Source organism: Eptatretus burgeri, chromosome 3, assembly GCF_056783735.1.
Source record: "Eptatretus burgeri isolate ZD-2024b chromosome 3, Ebu_testis_v1, whole genome shotgun sequence".
Lineage (NCBI taxonomy): Eukaryota > Metazoa > Chordata > Myxini > Myxiniformes > Myxinidae > Eptatretus > Eptatretus burgeri.
In genome coordinates, this window is record NC_140963.1 from 125,769,338 (window position 1) to 125,787,542 (window position 18,205).

At 42.9% G+C, this 18,205-nt stretch overlaps 1 protein-coding gene across 4 annotated transcripts in view; it reads left to right on the forward strand.

Moving 5' to 3' along the window:
- The window catches only part of CTC1 (CST telomere replication complex component 1), a 414,875-nt gene that overhangs the window by 157,114 nt on the left and 239,556 nt on the right, over positions 1-18,205 (forward strand). For all 4 annotated transcript variants that reach the window (XM_085875488.1, XM_085875489.1, XM_085875491.1 and 1 more), the window contains one exon: positions 1,512-1,750. In XM_085875488.1, the coding sequence (XP_085731614.1) occupies positions 1,512-1,750 (239 nt within the window). The remainder of the gene's footprint in view (positions 1-1,511; positions 1,751-18,205) is intronic.

The window sequence follows — 18,205 nt, forward strand, 5'->3', positions numbered from 1 at the left end:
CGGGAACTATCGCCCGGACACAGTCACGGGTGGGCCTTTCGACCTCACCACAATTGTGCCAATCTGCCACCCGCGTAGGATAGGGTTGTTCGCCAAACTCGACCTACCTAAGTACCCATGCGGATGGTAAACCGGGCGATCGTACCTCGCCACAGGTCGACTCCGGACACGAGCCGCTTGGGTGGCCCGTTCCGTGCTATCGGCATAACCGAGCAGTGTTATCGTCAACCTGGACGGTTCAGATTAATTACCGCGATCTTGCACCCGCAACGAACCCTTTACGTGAAGCAGGATGGAGAGTCAATGGAGAAAAGACAAAGCGAAACGGGCACCAAGTTCACACAACCACGTTTATTCACACACACACAGACCAGCACAGAAGGCTCGTATTTACAGCCATACAATAATCAAAATGCACATATAGCAGCCAAAACAAAAGTGACAATGCAGAGCGACAACCGAATACGCATACACACAGCAACACTTATACAGTTTTACTTTACGAGACACGGCGCCACAAGATCCATACAAAAAACCCCGAAAAGAAAATGGTGACTTCCCTTTGGGCCGTCGAGTCCCTCTCCCACGTCCGTCGGCGTGGTCGCGCCTGGCCGCGACTCCGATCCCTGGCGTGGTAGGTGAGTCCTCTCCGGCGTACCTTGCGCCGGCACGTGTTGGCCGCTCGACGCCACGGACGGGGTTTCCTGCGCTATCTCAGCGCGGATAGAAAAGGGGGGGGGGAAACGTGGTTGTTCGAGGTCGTGGTGTGGGGAATGGGAGATTCTCCATCCCGCCAGCAGGGTCTCGGGACCGCACCACAGAAGACCAGGCCAGCGGCCACCACGCTGAGGAGACGAAGAGGAAGAGCGAGCCGGAAGAGTGAGAAGAAGACGAAGTCAGCCAGAGAGAGAGCGCTCCGCCCGTGTCCGACTTTTATAGCCCGGGGCTCCGCCCTTCACTCCGCCCCCATTTTCGGCTCCACCCTCCTTCGAGAGGGTTCTCGAAGAGGGGCGTTCCCTCTCCCCGACCGCCTCACGCTGGTCATCCACCAATCGGCAGCGAGCCGCCCTCCCCTCTTCCTTCACACCAAGCGCGTAAAAATGGTGCGAAAAACAGGCGGGAAAACCCACGCGTCCTCGCAGGTCCCTCCTTTGCGCCTTTGTTTGCCGTTCGGAAGCGGACGTAGTGGCGAAGATGTAGTAGCGTAGATGGTGGAGGTGGTGTGGTTGCAGTGTGGTTGGCGCTGTGATGGGTATGGCGTGGTTGTTGAAATGTTGTGTGTTTGAAATAAAAGATAGAAAAAGAAAAACGCCTAACTCAAAGCGCTGCAGCCCGGATGGATCACATAATTCCCTCTATACAATGGGTTTGGGCTAACTACACATGTACCTATGAAGATATATCACCTGAGGGTCCTTTATGGTGTAATGCGAATTTCCACAGCCGTAACACTATATCTTTGACTTGCTTAACCACACTCCCTTCTGTTCTCACCCCATATTCTTTTTCAGTTTCAAACATTCTCGTTGTGCTTGCTCGGCCATCTACTTTTGCTGTGCAGCTTCTCCTTCATCCCTTATGCCTGGCCCTGGCATGGCCTTGAGCCCCGAGGCTGCCCAAAAGGCTACCTGGAAGTGCATGCTGAACCACATGTTTTATCCACTGCTGTAAGGCCAACGACTTCTCTTCAAACAGATCCAATTATCTCTGTTCTGCACTCCGATATGGCAGCCCTCCTACTTTCTGTCAGGTGAGATCGACGGAAACGGATCCCCTCGCTGGTAAAACTTTGTTACGATCCAAGTGTAGTCGCAGCCTTTAACGTTACCAACTACTCTCAGTATATTGTTCTTGGTTGATTTCATTTTTATAATCGAGCTGAGTTAGAAGTTATTGTTTTGTATTACAGGTTTTTCTTGATATAGATTGTTGAAACAATATTTAATTATAAAAATACAACTACACCAAAGCAATTTTAAAGTATACAAACTCATCGTTGCTGCAAATGAAGCAATAGTTAACCATTTTCACAGTTTCAAACAATTGGAAGCCATTTGTATTTCTCTTTTAAAAACATGATTTATACAAGTTTTTTTTTTGTTTTTTTTTCATGTCTGTGTGGTGGAGGTGGTGATGGAGGTGTTTGCTGCTATTTACTTTAGGAATCATTGCAGCTAGATTTATTTTGGACGTGACAAACTTACCAATTATATATTGTGTTCAGCAATTGTAAAAGCCAAAGCCAGATTGAATTTTTTTTAATTTTTTTATTTTATTTTATTATTATTGTTAATTTTAAATTTTAAAAATACAACTATGCTCATGGGAGCTGCCGCCTTTAAGATGGGGTGCGGTATCGTCTCCACACTCGGCAAAGTGGTGCTTAGCTCACATCAACACAAATGTATGAAGAAATCTTGCCATGGCTTTGCGCGGCCCGAGAGATGTTCGCGTCGCTGGACTGTGCATAGTTGTGGTTTGGCCAATACCGAGGCGCCGACCCTTTTCGCGGGTTCCGTGTAGTTTGAGCTATGCTACAGGTGGCACCGTCACTCGGCTCGTTCTGCGAGCGGCTCGAGCGGCACCAAGGGCGGCAGTGCATCCCACTTTAAGCGCTTCACTCACTCGGAAGGAGGGTTGGATCGTGCGTGCTCACTGCTCTTGTGCCCGGGGGACTCATTCCCATCACTGCCACACTTGCTATAGCTCATTTAAACATGCAGGTAGCAGCGCTCATTTCCATTGAGGAAATTGCTTCCTGGACTTGCTGCGCTGCAGGCGATGTTGCTGTGCTGGGGACCGAGCAGTGTCAGCCGGATGGCGAGTTCGATGGGGAGATGAGCTTTCGGGTACAAGCAGGATGGAGTAACTCGAAGTAGGTTTCAGGAGTGCTTTGTGTTCGAAAGATGCTGATGAGAGTGAAAGGAAAGGTGTACAGAATGGTAGTGAGGTCAGCGCTGTTGTACAGTGTGGAGACATGACCGATGATGATAATGCTGGAACAAAGATTAGATGTGACTGAGATGTGGATGCTGAGATGGTTGTGTGGTGTAACATGAGAAGACAATGTGAGGAACGAATACATCAGAAGAACTTTGAAAGTGGTTGAAGTAGATTGAGATTGTATGGGCATGGGATGTATGTGGGTAGAAGGATGATGAGAATGAAACCACCTGGAAAGAGATGGTGGGGCAGACCGAAGAGGGGATGTGATTTTGTGGAAGCGTACATGAAGGAGAAAGGTGTGGATAAAGGATGGGTATACGATCATTGTAATGGTAGAGCAGAATCCGTGTCAGTGACCCCTCTTGAAGTGGGCTGATAATGCTGGAGAAGAAGACTGATTGTTATTTTTTTTTTTTATCCTGAAAGATGCAATTTGGTGTCTGTCCGTCTCTATCTGTCTGTCTGACCGTGATATATTCAGTTGTCACCCAATCTTAACCAAACTTAACAGGAGGACTAAGGATCACACAATGGAGGTTGTTGCAACTTCATTCGCCCCCCACCCCCTCTCCCCAAGGGTGTTTTCTACCTTGTGTGAAATCGGTGTTAAAGTGAATAGATACCTTATGGTGCCATTTTTACAAGACTGCTTCTCATAACAAAAGTAATAACTACAACAATGATGATAGCGTGATGTTAATGTTATTACAAAACGATATTAACACGAATAATATCTCCTCTCCCAAGGGGGTTTTTACCTCCTTGGACAAACGCCATGTTGCCGTGTATAAATAGCTAAGTGTGCCGTTTCTTGGGGCACCCTTACCAGAAATATAAAATATTACAAACCACAAACACGTATTGTTACCTTTTTAAACAGTCGCTACTGCTGTTTAACACCAAACTGAAAGGGAGGAAACCAGAAATTCTTGAGGCATTATGTGCTCATAGTGTACCCCCATAGACGAACAGATCCGAGTCGAGATCAACTGTAATCTATATACCCCAGAGAGGATAATAAAATGACCCTTCCTGCTGCTCCAGTATGGAGTTGGTGCACTCATGGCAGCAAATAAAGGAATGCATTCGAAGAAAAGAATGCTCGTTTCAGTTTAAAAAAATAAATAAATAAAAAAGAATGCTCGTTTCAGCCAAAAGAAAAATGAAAACAAAAGGCACAAAGGTAAAGTGAATGAAAAAATCATTTTAAGAATGCATTTCAACTCTTGGAAGTATAGTGCCTCCAGAAAATATTCACACCACTTGACTTTGTCACATTTTGTTGTGTTACGGCATGAATTTAAAATGGATTGAATTGAGGTTTTTTTTCTTTTTTTATTGTCACCGATCAACACAAAATATCCCATAATGTCAAAGTGAAATTTTATTTTATTTTTCTTAAATTTTCAAATTAATTAATAATTAAAAGCTGAAATGTCTTGTGTCAATAAGTATTCAACCCTTTGCTATGACACACCAAATTGAGCTCAGGTGCATCAAATTTCCTTTGATCATCCTTGAGATATCTCTACAACTTGATTGAAGTCCACCTGTGGCCAATTCAATTTATTGGACATTATTTAGAAAGAAACATACCTTTCTACATGAGGTCCCACAGTTCACAGTACATCTCAGAGTAGAAACTCCACCATGAAGTCCAAGGAACTGTCCGTAGAACTCTGAGATAGAATTGTGAAGAGACATAGATCTGGGGAAGGGTATAAAACAATTTATATTGTGTTGAAAGTTCCCAAGACCATAGTGAGCTCCATCATTAGGAAATGGAAGTAATATGGAACTACTCAGACTCTTCCTCGAGCTGGTCGTCCGACCAAACTGTGCAACCGTGCAAGGAGGACCTAAGTGAGGGAGGTGACCAAGAACCCAATGATCATGAATAGAACTACAGAGTTCCTTGGCTGTGATGGGAGAACCTGCGGAAGGACAACAATCTCTGCAGCACTTCACAAATCAAGGCTTTATAGGAAATTGCCAGATGGAAGCCACTCCTGAGAAAAAGACACATGACAGCACACCTGGAGTTTGCAAAAAGGCACGTGAAAGCCTCTGAGAGCATGAGGCAAAATATTCTATGGTCTGATGAGACAAAAATTTAATTTTTGGCCTGCATGCAAAGTGCTACATCTGGCGGAAAGCGAGCACCGCTCTTCATCCATCCAACACCATCTGTGCCACGAAGTATGATAGTGGCAGCATCATACTATGGGGATGTTTTTCAGTCGCAGGGACTGGGAGACTTGAAGGAATCGAGGGAACAATGAATGAAGCCAAATACAGCAAATCCTTGAGGAGAACCTGCTTCAGAGTGTAAAAGACCTTGAACTGCAGTGAAGATTTACATTCTAACAGGACAATGACCCCAAGTATACAGCCAAAGTAACACTGGAATGACTTCAGAACAAGAATGTGAAAGTCCTTGAGTGGCCTAGCTCAAGCCCAGACTTGAATCCCATTGAGAATCTGTGGAAAGATTTGAAGATTGCTGTTCACTGATGCTTCCCATCCAACCTGACAGAGCTTGAGCAAATCTGCAAGGAAGAATGGGAGAAAATCCCCAAATCCAGATGTGCAAAACTGATGAACATACCCAAGAAGGCTCGAAGTTGTAATCGCTGCCAAAGGCGCTTCTACAAAGTACTGTCAGACCCCGCTATTCGTGGAGGATACATTCATGAAAAATGCCACAAATGTCATGGTCCATGAATGTTGGAGCATTGTTTAAAAAATTTTATTTTTTTCTTTTTTATAACGTCTTGGCTTGTGGAAGAGCAATGGCAAAACAAATCAGAATGCAACATAACAAAGTAAACAGCAGGAGAAAGGGGAAACAACAGCAGCAGGGTGGAGGGAGAAGTCGTCTGAGACAGACAAACAAAGGATGCACGTTATGATGAGGGATAAGGGAAAACGCAAAGGGTGGACAATTATGGCAACATAAGCAAAAGGTGTTTGACCCATTTGTGATTTTCTCGAGCTCTGAGGAGAATGAAGAGGCTGCTGCATGTCTGTCGGAAGGATGAGAGATGTCACGGCAGAGAGTGGAGTCATCAGCAAAGAGAGAGTATTTTCCAGAGTCAGAGATCTTTGATGAAGATTAGGAATAATATGAGGCTAAGAACACTGCCTTGGGGTCCTCCAGCCCTGACAGGGAGAGGAGATGAAAGGCTTCCTTTGAGAGCCATACGTTGACAAAGAGAGTGGAGGAAGTCAGTAATCCAAGAGTGGAGTTGGCCTTCGATTCCAAAGGCAGAGAGTTTGGAGAGCAAGGCAGGATGCCAGACTGTATCAAAAGCTCGGGATATGTCCAGAGAGTCGGCCATGATCTTATGTCTGATATTGAGGGCCTCCACCATTGTTGGGAGAATTGAAGCAGCATGTCCAAGGTGGAGTGACCAGGTCTGAATCCGAATTGATGATCCGAGATGAGAATTTTGGAGAAAAGACTTGATCTTGTGTCAACTGCGATGGTGGATTCCATGATCTTGCTGATGATTGGAAGTACAGAAAGCTAACTGGGCTGTAGTTAAGGGGAGCCGTTTTTGCACATTTTTTTTTTATGTAATGCTGTGATGTTGACTGATGTCCAATTTCCCAGGTGGATAAAGGAGACATTTCCTGAAGTGTACAAAAATAGAAATAATAATAATAATAATAATAATAATAATAATAGAATAAAAAAAAACAAAAAAACCCAGAATACACTGAGCACGAATGACTAAGCAGGTCACATTATGACCTGCGAAGACACGGGGTCTGCGAATAGCGAATCCGCAAATAGCAGGGTCTGACAGTATTGACTCAGGGGGCTGAATGCTTGTGTAAATTAGATATTTCTGTATTTCATTTTCAATTAATTTGTAAAAATTTCTAAAAACATGTTTCACTTTGTCATTTTCGGGCATTTTGTGTGGATCCATTTTAAATTTTGATCCATTGTGTAGATCCAGTTTGATCCATTTTAAATTCAGGCTGTAACACAACAAAATGTGAAGCAGTCAAGGGGTGTGAACACATTCATGTACGTGGATTCGTAGTCTCGTGGGTTATATAGTATGCCGGACATTTCTATGGTAACAGAGACCCATCCCCCAACGAGGCAAGTTGAGAAGATAAAATATTTTAGTGAATCCCTACCTTTCTGGCTTTCCTGGCAAAGAAGAGAACATTCAGCATGAACAGTCAAGGGGAAAACCACACAAGTGGTCTTTCTGTCATGGATACAGTGAGGAAGTGCTCGTAAGCTGTTGCTGACATGCAGTGAGGAAGTGCCCGTAAGCCGTCGATGAAACTGCTTTTTGTGAGAGAAACTGTAAGCTGGCTTATCTCCCTTCCCATCCTCATATCTGTCAGGTTCATGAGGTGAAATTGAGGCTTGTTCCAAAGGGAAGAAATGTTTTTAAAAAAAAATTTAAAATGACAACACCCAAGTTAACATTGAGAACTGTTCTATGTTTTCTTTATACGTCATTTATCTGTGCAGAAAATAATGGAAATGGTCGATACTTTTATGATTGATTCTTGATTGAAGGAGAAAGATTGGTTGAACTCGTGTAAAGTCTATTTTCAGTCACAATTGCAAGAGTTCACCGACTCAGCAACACTTGTGATTCAATCACAGCGAGAAGGCCATTTGGACCATCGTGGCTGTGCCACATAATGCCTTCAGAACAGTCAATTGGACCTCTGAAACCGCTTCGATGCTTGACTCATGGCAACACAAAAACACGATCAAAGCACTTGAGTAGATGCTGTCCTATATCCCTGTATCTTCGGAGCCAAATGTTTTTTTTTTGTTGCTTTCATATTTATGCATTGCACCTTGCTCTGCCATTTGACATACTACACAGTCTGCTGACTGTACCTTATCCCCATGAAAAGATGGATTGATGCAGTGAATTCTAAGCCTATACTGACAATTTATGTATGTACTATGAGTTCTTCCAAAGGCTTCTGGCTTTTTGGCCTGCTATATCACAATACTGGCTGCACTGGGCACAAATTATCCAATTATTTTGCTGGCTGTACAATACATGATTTACTGCACTGGTTTGAATGTGCTGAATTATTTAATCTTTCTGGTTCATCACCAGAGAAGGAAAGAAATCTCACGACCAGAAGGCCATCTCTTTTTGGCTGAATGTTTGGAGGAATACTGTTCCATGCCACGTTTTTCAAAAGATTAACAGACCTTAGATACGATACAATAAATACCATCAACCCCCACAGTTACCCCTGAATATTGTAAGGTTTTTCATGGAAACCCTGATACATACACAGTGACTACTCCTTTGGCACATCGACTCAGAGCTATGTAATTAGTAAGCAAAATACTGAGAGCAATTTGTCTCAAAAATATAACATTGCTACAATAAGCATGAAACAAAATTATTCATCAAGTGATGAGCAAGGTGAATAATGAGAATAAAACTACCGTTGCACCACCAGGATTTTATAATGTGCAGTTGGTGTGTTCACAAACCAGAAAGTGATGCGAGAGAAAGCAGTGGGTGCGATTCACCGGAGGTATCGGTGGGAAAAGAGTGTCTGCAATCCTTGAGAAAAGACGGTCCTTATAATTTAAGTCGGTTGTCTCCATCATTTCAGTTTATAAATAATTTATTCCTTTCCATAAATGGCACATGAACATGCAGCAACAACAACATTAATGATGAATGTTCGCAATGCTTCTTTATCATTATCATCTTCATCCAAACAAATCTGTGTTGTATTTATTCGAATATTTTATTATCTCTTCACACTGATACAAAGCTTTCTTTTTCCAAACCCTTGTTTTATATGGAGAAGATAAATGACAAATGGCAGCGAGATTACAATCTACGAAATGTTGTGTGGTTAGTTGGAGAGAGAGGTAGTGGGCATACAAATGGAGGGGTGAAGGGAGATTTGATACATATATATATATATATATATATATATATATATATATATATATATATATATATATATATATATATATATATATATATATATATATATATATATATTGTCTTCCTTGTCGAGGCTCGTATGAGAGCTCACGCACAACGTACAGCAAGGGGGCAGGAGACAAGAGGGGCGGGAGTGGGAAGGACAAAACAGTGGGGAACAGAGACATTAGGAGATCTGTGGAAGGGAGAGGGATGGGGCGGGGAAAGAAAGACGGATGGGGCGGGGAAAGGCGGGGAAATTTCCACAAGAAAAAAAGGAGCAATAGCACAAAAACGAGTGACAATGGCTTTGAGAGTGACAATGAGAAAGAATCAACCTTGTGCGGAAGAGATTGGTGATGTGCATCAGTGAGTGATGGACAATATATTTGAAAGATTGAAATGAAGAGCTTTCAAGACAATGGACATATTGAGACAATTCCACAATTGAGACTGGGGTGGCGATGGGAATGAAGAGGTGGGATGGGCAGGAGGAGCAAGGCCAGGTGTAAGCTTTCAGAAAGTATAATGCCTGCCAACTTGCTGCCAGTGGAAGTGGCAGTCCTTATACCTCCTGTTTTGATATTCAAATGGTGTGGAAGGCCTTATTTTTTGACCACCTCAAGAGGAGTAGGGTGAGGGGCAGGAGCACCAGCCGAGAGTGTTTAGCGACACTCCATGGAGCTCCGCATGAAAGCCCCATCCACCTCGCTACTGCTTTGGAATGCCATAATCAATCACTGTTGATGAGGTCAAGGAGATCGAAGGGCCACACGTCTTCCAGTGGCTGTCCAGAGAAGTCTATTGGATCGTATGATTTACAATCCTATTGAGAGACAGTCTGAGTGTGTGTGACTTGCCGGCATTGAACTTCATGTTGCAAGTAGTGTCGTGAACATTGTAGAATAAATTCCAAGGGGCAGTCAAAAAAGTTCAGAGCTGATGTGATGGTGACCGTTCTTCATTGGAGAGGGTGGATTTTATGCCAGACCAATTGGCTTTACCAAATTGCCATGCATGTCTGAGCCTTGGGGTTTTTTGGATAGAGTCAACACTTGTGGAAAAGCAAGTACACTGAACATGTCAGGATGCAACAGAAGAAAGGGCACAGCAGAGAGATGGGGAAACACCAACAGCAGGTTCGAAGGACAAATAGACGGAGACTTGGGCCAATAATGTGTGTGGCGAGGAATGAGGGGAAGGGAAGGATCCATGGGGTGGACAAGATGCATCCATAATAGTTCTCTGATAACTACCAAAGAGATGCCCACTTTTACCAACACATGGTCCACAGACCTTTGAGGAGTTGAGGAGGGGCAGGACAAGTTGAGGAAAGGATTGACATGACAAGGTCCATTGATGAATGGTTTCCATTTGGGGAGATGTGTGTTGCAAAAGAAACAGACTGAGTAAGTCGAGTTGTTTCTCAGGATGACTTACTGGCTCCACTGAAGTATGTGAAGCAACACCAAACCAACTGGGCAGGTGACATTTAATGTCTCCACACTTAAGGAAGAGCAAACAGGAGTGAGCAGAGAGTAGCGTGTCAATGTTTGCAGAGAGCGTCTCATACATGGAATCGCTGAGCAGGGTCTTGATTTTTTTTTTTGGACATGAGCTAGCTCCACACATGAGAAAGTTTTGGACATCTTCTACAGAAACCTGCTCTTTTTTTTCTCCTGACATATCTTGAACTTTTCATACAGTCTGGCATCCTGTCGTGCTCTCAACTCACTGCTTCTGGCATCCAAGGCCAACTCCACACACATGACTCAATGACTTCCTCTCGTCTCATCGCCAACATGTTGCTCTCAATAGAATCCGTTCGTCTCCTCTCCCTGTCAAGGCTGGAGTGCTCCAAGGCAATGTTCTGGGCCCAGTCCTATTCCTAATCTTCATCAACGATCTCTCTCACTTGATGAAAAATCTTCTTTATCTATTTGCTGACAACTCCACCCTCTGCCATGATAACCCTCATCCTTCAGACAGGCAGGCTGCAGCCTCTTCCCTCTCCTCAAACTTTGAAAAAAAAAAAAAAATCACAAACTGGTCAAATACTTGGAATACATCTTTCAATCTTGACAAATCTCATACTCTCACTATCTCCCTCTCTGGAAGGATTGTTTGGTAAACCCTCCCATCTACCCTCTTAACAATCCTCTGAAGGAAGTTCAGTCACTCAAACTCACCACCAGCCATCATCTTTTGTGGGAAAACCACATTTTCAAAATTGGCCTCCCCCATGTGAGTTGGCACCCCTGCCTCACACCTTGCTCAGCTTGACAACATGAAAACCAAGGCCTTAAAGATCATTGGAATCTCCATTTCTGTAGCTGAGTGTATAAGCCTATCGCTTTCCCATCACAGACAGGTCAGTGGTTGCTCTTTTTTTCCACCTCATCCTTTCTGGTTTTGCACCCTCTGCTCCTTATGTACTTTGTTTCACCCAGGTTTCTGCAGGGCTCACAATGGTCCACCATCACCCCCCTTCTGGTTAAACTCGCAAAATCCCGAATCACTGCTCACCTCCACTCATTCGTTCCTTCTTTTTCCTCACCTGTGGAATCAACTTCCACATTATGTTCAATGTCATCTTTCCTTCCAGGTCTTCAAAATAGTACCTCTCATTCCTCCCTCATCCCTTATTTGTCCAAGTCTCCCTCAATTCTGTCCTTCATCCTTGCTGTTGGTGTTTCTTCCTTCTTTCTGCTGTTCCTTTTGTTCTGCTGCATCCTGACACATTCAGTAGTCCAGCTCTTCCATTAGCCTTGACTTTGTATATAAAAGAAAAGCCCTCAAGTCCAAGCAGAAGGCTCGCTTTTATTTCAGTTGGGGGTTGGAGGTGTTCGGTGGTGTTGAAGTATGGTAAAAAGTTAATATTGAGAAAAGTAAATGAATAAGGGAAGATATGCGAATGAGGGAGAGAAGGTAATGGAGAAAGGGAGTACATCAATAATAGGTGTGAACAGAGAAGGAAATAGAGGACCCTTAAAGATTTAATGAGTTTGTTGTCGAAGAAGATTGTTTTTGTTGTCTTATTTGTGGAAGTTTTTACTTTGCTCGAACCTTTTTTTTATTACTCATTGAGTGGCTTGGTGAGAGAGTGGGGAAAGCCTTATTTACAACATTGCTCTCATGGTGTTGATGCGATTCCCATGGCTACTCAGTGGACATTTCGTTACCCTGCAACAGAATGATGATCTGTCCAGGATTGTGCCGAAGGCACAGTAACTTTCAGAATTTGGAATGAGCACCTCCATGTGTTCTCTCAAGAGTATAGGCCTTCACCGCCACCACCACTTTCTGGTTTCATGTATAGCTGTTGGTGCATTAGGAGTAGTTTTTTGTTGTTGTTGACAAAGAATTTCATAAGTGTTCACAACGCTGTAGAAAGAAAAAATAAAACCTTTAAAGAGCCATCCATAATTATCAATGAACATCTGTCAGTGGGAAATGAATAATTATCATAATTTTTGTTTGTCATATTAGACTTTTTCACAGTCAGTTTTTTTTTTTTCACAAACTTTTTTCACAAAGAAGACGTTGACGTTTGTAGTGATTAGGAGATTGTAATAATTATTTGGGAAGAACATCTGTTGATTGAAAAAAAATTCTAAATTTTTCCAACATAACTCGAATGAAAACAAACAAACAAATGTGTCAAGCAACCACTGATATCACAGTTCAATATTGTACAGGGTGGCTTTCAAGTCGCTGTACACCTCCCCAGTAAATGATTTGTTCTTAAACTTTCAATATACAGGTTTTGTTTTGCAGTACTTACAATTACTAATTATTGTAAGTACTGCATAATAAACCCTGTAACTGAAAACAGCTGAAGAATGAATCCTTCATTGCGGTTGGGGGCGGGGGGGGGGGGGGTGGGTGGAATGCCATATACATACATCTCGCGTTTGACACAAAGAGGAAAAAATACATTGTCTCCTGTGAATATGCCCTTGTAGTGTATGGAGCACATGCACATGCTCCTCCATGACATATATATATATATATATATATATATATATATATATATATATATATATATATATATATATATATATATATATATATATATATATATATATATATATATATATATTACTGCTACGACTACTACTTTAATGGCCCCAGTTACTCCCACCTTCTTGTGGGGTCACTTTAGGAACATTTTTGATCCAAGCCTTTTGCAAACTGCTGGCCAGGCTTGAGGTTCAATCTGATGACCCACTCCAGGACCCTCCAATAAGTGGTTTTAAATTGTGTTGATATCAATTTGATACCGCATTTTAAAATCCTGGTGATGCGTAATGGTTTACAGAAGTTAATAATTTTGTCTTGATGAGTGTTTCTTTATTTTCTTTACACGTTTGTGGACAAAAAAAACAAATCAGTTTGAAGAACTGAACACTTGGATTTGGACTTAAATAATTTTACCTTGGTTTTTCAGGACGAGAAATTTCGCAACAAAACCTCTCGCATATATTTTAACTTCAAAAAGGAGGTGCGTGTGTGCACGCGCATCAGTCACACGCTTCATTTTAAAAGTTTCCTTCTGTCTTAAAATAACAAAAATGGTTCCTGAGCAGAGAATCTGAAGCTTAAGGCCCGGTCACACCTTGACGTTTTAGCCAACGTATGCCGATTTTTGAATTTTTTTTTCTAAAACGCTGGCACACGTTGAATACGTTATGGGTAAGTTTTGATAACATTGAGAGCACGCTGGCATACGTCGTAGTACGTTGCCATACGTCGTTGTACGTTGGCTTTAAACGTTGTACTTTTCGGTTGTCCTCAAATTTTTTCATGCTTGAAATTTCACGACGTATGCCGGCGTATGACTCACACGTTCCGCTACGCTGGCCACAAGTTGTAGGCACGGTCTGCGATCGTTGACAGACGTCAACACATGCTACTTGTAAGTTAATCATAAGTTGAGACACGCCGAGGTAATGTTTAGAGTACCCGAAACTTATTTCCTACCTATGATTAACGTGTTGTTGGCACGTTACGCGATCGTTGCCACACGTCGACAGACGTTACTTTTAAGTTACTCATAGGCTGAAAGACGTCGGTATAATGGATCGTCCTTGCGTCAGCGTCCACGGCCACGGCCAGGACACTTATTTGCAGCATTCTTCAAACTTTTCTTCGGCATGACGAGGATGTTCACACTTCGATGTCTAGCTTGGCTATGATTCCAATTGTCCATCGGCAGCGTCTATTTAAAATAGTCGAGTTTGAGCGTTTTAACACGTTCAGAAGAAACGTTTCAAATTTCCAAACCCCAGCGTCAAAAAACAAACAAACAAAAAAAAAAAACAAAGGCGAGTGACAGCAATTTAAATCGTTCATTGTAAACAATGAAACTAGCTGAGTGGTACCGTTTAAAAGTCGTTGAGTGTAAAAAAAAAATCCAATTGTTGAGCGCAAGCGTCTACTTTCAATAGTGGAGATGCAGCCATTTAAATCGTTGAGTGGCAGCCTATGAACCTACCCGTGGACACGCGGACGCAAGGACGATCCATCATAACCCACACCCTCCCCCTCACACCCACCTACTACTGCCAACATGAACAAACTACTACTAATACTAACACTAATAGTAATACTGATACTGATACTGTTACTGCTGACATGGACATCGACTCAAAATGGACTCGAAAACACTGTTGGGTTCCCCTTTTATGAACACCATTTTTATATACCAATTCCCAAAACCGCTGGGAACACGTCTTTATATGGCAGTTGTAAGCTATAAACACATTCATTTTTTTTTTTTTTTTTTGTCGACCGGAAGACGTCTACGTACGTCGATGTGTGTTGGGACTACGTAAAGAATTGGTTCAAAGCACGTCAAACATAAGTTAGAAATAAGTTTCGCGTAAAAAAGACATTACCGCGACGTGTTTCGACTTATGAGTAGCTTATAAGTAGCCTTTGTGGACGTGTGTAAGCGTCCACATATCGTGTGTAAAACTTATCCTCATCGCATGCGAACGTGTGTCATACGCCGAGTACGTCGTAAAATTTTGAACATGTTCAAAATTTCTTGACGTACTCTACTTACTACGACTTATGATAGCGTATTTAGCGTTCTACTCGCGCATACCAAACTTACCCATACCGTATTCGACGTGCCCCAACGTTTTAGACACACTTTTTGTTACGTCGGCAGACGCTGGCAAGATCGCCAAGGTGTGACCGCGATTTTGACCCTTCCATTTCTACGGCAGTTATGATTTGAATCGTTGTGCGTCAGCCTTTTAATAGGCTACGTCACAACATCGTCGGCGATGCGTGCAACGCGCTATGCCTGAGTTAGACTATCGTTGGGCATCGGTTGTGTAGGCCGACAACAGGTTCAGCATTCGTTGGTATAAGTTATCTATAACACAACGAAACGTTCTGTGTAGTTACCAATGCGTTATACATAAGACCAAGTCGCTATGAATACGTCCGAATCTTTAAAAAAAAACATCAAAAGTTCAACGTAAGCCAGCGTTTTACATAAATTTTAACACGTTGCCATCGCTGGCTAAAACGTCAAGGTGTGACCGGGCCTTAACAATCAATTTACCCTGTACTTTGCCAAAAAATATTGACCATTTCACCATAAAGATGCCTGATTTTAAAGCCCGTGTTTCCGGGATTGAGGAAGAAGAAACGGAACCTCGAGCTTTAATATAGCGGCTCCTGCTGTCGGAGAATAATGAAAATGGTAGTTTTGGAAAGCTAATAATGATTTTCTTGGTTAGAAAGATAATGATCAATTTACTTGGAACAAATAATTATGAACATTTCATCACAAATTCAAAGATGCCTGTTTTAAAGGCTCCTCTTTCTGGGATTGAGAAGAAGATTCAAGAACATGTGGCGAGTGGCAAACGTTTTGGATGCTGCTGTCCTGTCTGTGTCTGTTTGTGGTGAGGATGTTGAGGTCGTGGATAGATTCACTTACCTTGGCAGTGATATTCATGTCTCCGCAGGTTGTGAGCCGGAGGTCAAGAGACGTCTGGGTCGGGCCTGGGGAGTCATGGATTCACTGGATCATGGGGTGTGGCGCTGCCGGTACCTGTGCGGGAGGACGAAAGTCCGAGTCTTCAGGTCCTTGGTACTTCCAGTCTTGCTCTATGGGTGCGAGACTTGGACTTTGACCAAGGATCTGAGACGGAGACTTAATTCCTTTGGTACCAGGTCTCTTCGGAGAATCCTTGGCTATCGCTGGTCGGATTTTGTGTCCAACGAGCGGTTGCTGAGAGAGACTCGGATGAGATTTGTTACCTGCATAGTCCGTGAGCGTCAGCTGCGGCTGTATGGACATGTGGCTCGTTTTCCTGACGCTGATCCTGCTCACCAGATTCTCTCAGCGAGGGAGTCTCATGAGTGGAGGAGGCCAGTGGGCCGACCACGTGCCTCATGGTTGCAGCAGGTTGACCATCATCTCAAGGAGATGGGGATGGGCCTGGCATCTGCCTGGGGGATGGCCAGACGGAGGCCCCTGGAGTACCGGCGGAAAGTGGACGCAGCGACGCGCTGTTCTGGCACATGCTCCCATACCTGACCTGACCTGGCAAACGTGTTTGAAAACACAGCTCTCGGCAATGCTTCGCCTTGATTAAAAGCAATTATTTTGATTAAAGTGCCATTCTTACTTTCTGCCACAAAAAAATATAAAATTGTTCTAATTAATTGAACAGCTTTGCAGAGATGCATTATTTCGAGTGACAAATGGCATTTGCTGGAAGGAGAGTAATTAATTGAATACACAATGAAGAAGAAAGCAGAAAGTTATTCGCACTTTATGATTCCTATACTACTTTGCTTTCTCGGCTTGTTACGATTCTCCTTTCCCCCCATTTTCTTCTTTCAATACCAGATGATGATCTTGTATAATTGCCATTATTAAATCAAAATTACAATGAAAGACATCTCTTGTATTAAATTGTTCTTTCATTAAAACAAGCTCCCTGGGCTTTCATCTCCTTGTCCTTATCCTTCTTCCCGACCCTTCTTGTCTTTCTCTTTTTCGGTTTATAGCGAGACGAAAGCCTCAATACAACTTGTATTGTATTGATTGTGATCACTGTATGGAAACACAAATTGGACAGCAAGCATTGCCATTGACTGCAAAGAAAAGTCTCTTCAATATGCTTTCAATATACAGTACATTGCCTCTAGAAAGTCGACACCCGCTTTCAAAATTTTCACTTTTTTTTGCCTTATAGCCTGGAATTAAATTGTATTAAATCAAACTTTTCCCACCTTCATTTACACATCATAACCTCCAATTTCCAAGTGAAAAACAAATTTCAGAAAATGAATTAAAAATACAAAACCAGAATATCGTGGTTGGAGAAGTGTCCACCCCTCTTATAATATGAATTGTTAATGACCTCAGGTGTAACCAATCACCTTCAAAATCACACAAGTAAATTGGCCTCCACTTGTGTTAAATTGAAGTGATTATGATTATTTCAGAATAAAATCAGCTGTTCCTCTGCTGGAGAGTGCATTTTACAGCAAAGACTCAACCATGAGAACCAAGGAGCTTTCAAAAGACCTCTGGGCTAAAGTTGTGGAAAGGCACAGATCAGGGGATGGCAATAAAGATATTTCACAGGCCTTGAATATCCCTTGGAGCACAGTCAAGGCAATCATTAACAGGTGGAAGGCATATGGTATCACCAACACCCTGCCAAGATCAGACCTTCCCTCAAAATTGGATGACCATGCAAGGAGGAGACTGATCAGAGAGGCCACTAAGAGGCCAATGGCAACTTTGAAAGAACGACATGCCTTTTCAGCAAAGACTGGTCACTGTGTCCAAGCACTTTGCGAACAATATCCCAAGCACTCCACAAGTCTGCCCTGTGCAGTCGGGTGGCAAGAAGGAAGCCATTCATCAAAAAGCCCGCCTTGAGTCCCATTTGAGGTGATGCAAAAAACCATTCCGGAGATTCTGAACCCATGTGGCAAAAAGTTTTGTGATCTGATGAAACCAAGATGGAACTTTTTGGCCTAAATTCAAAACGTTATGTTTTGGCACAAACCCAACACAGCAATCACCAAAAGAACACCGTCCCCACTGTGCATGGTGGTGGCAGCATCATGGTATGGGGATGTTCCTCATAAGCAGGGACTGGGGCACTTGTCAGGAGAGAAGGGATATTGATTGGAGCAAAATACAGAAAAATCCTTGAGGAAAACCCGCTGCCCTCTGCAAGAAAGCTGAAATTGGGACGGAAGTTCACTTTTCAGCATGGCAGCATCCCGAAGCACACAGCCAAAGCTGCACTGGAGTGGCTCAG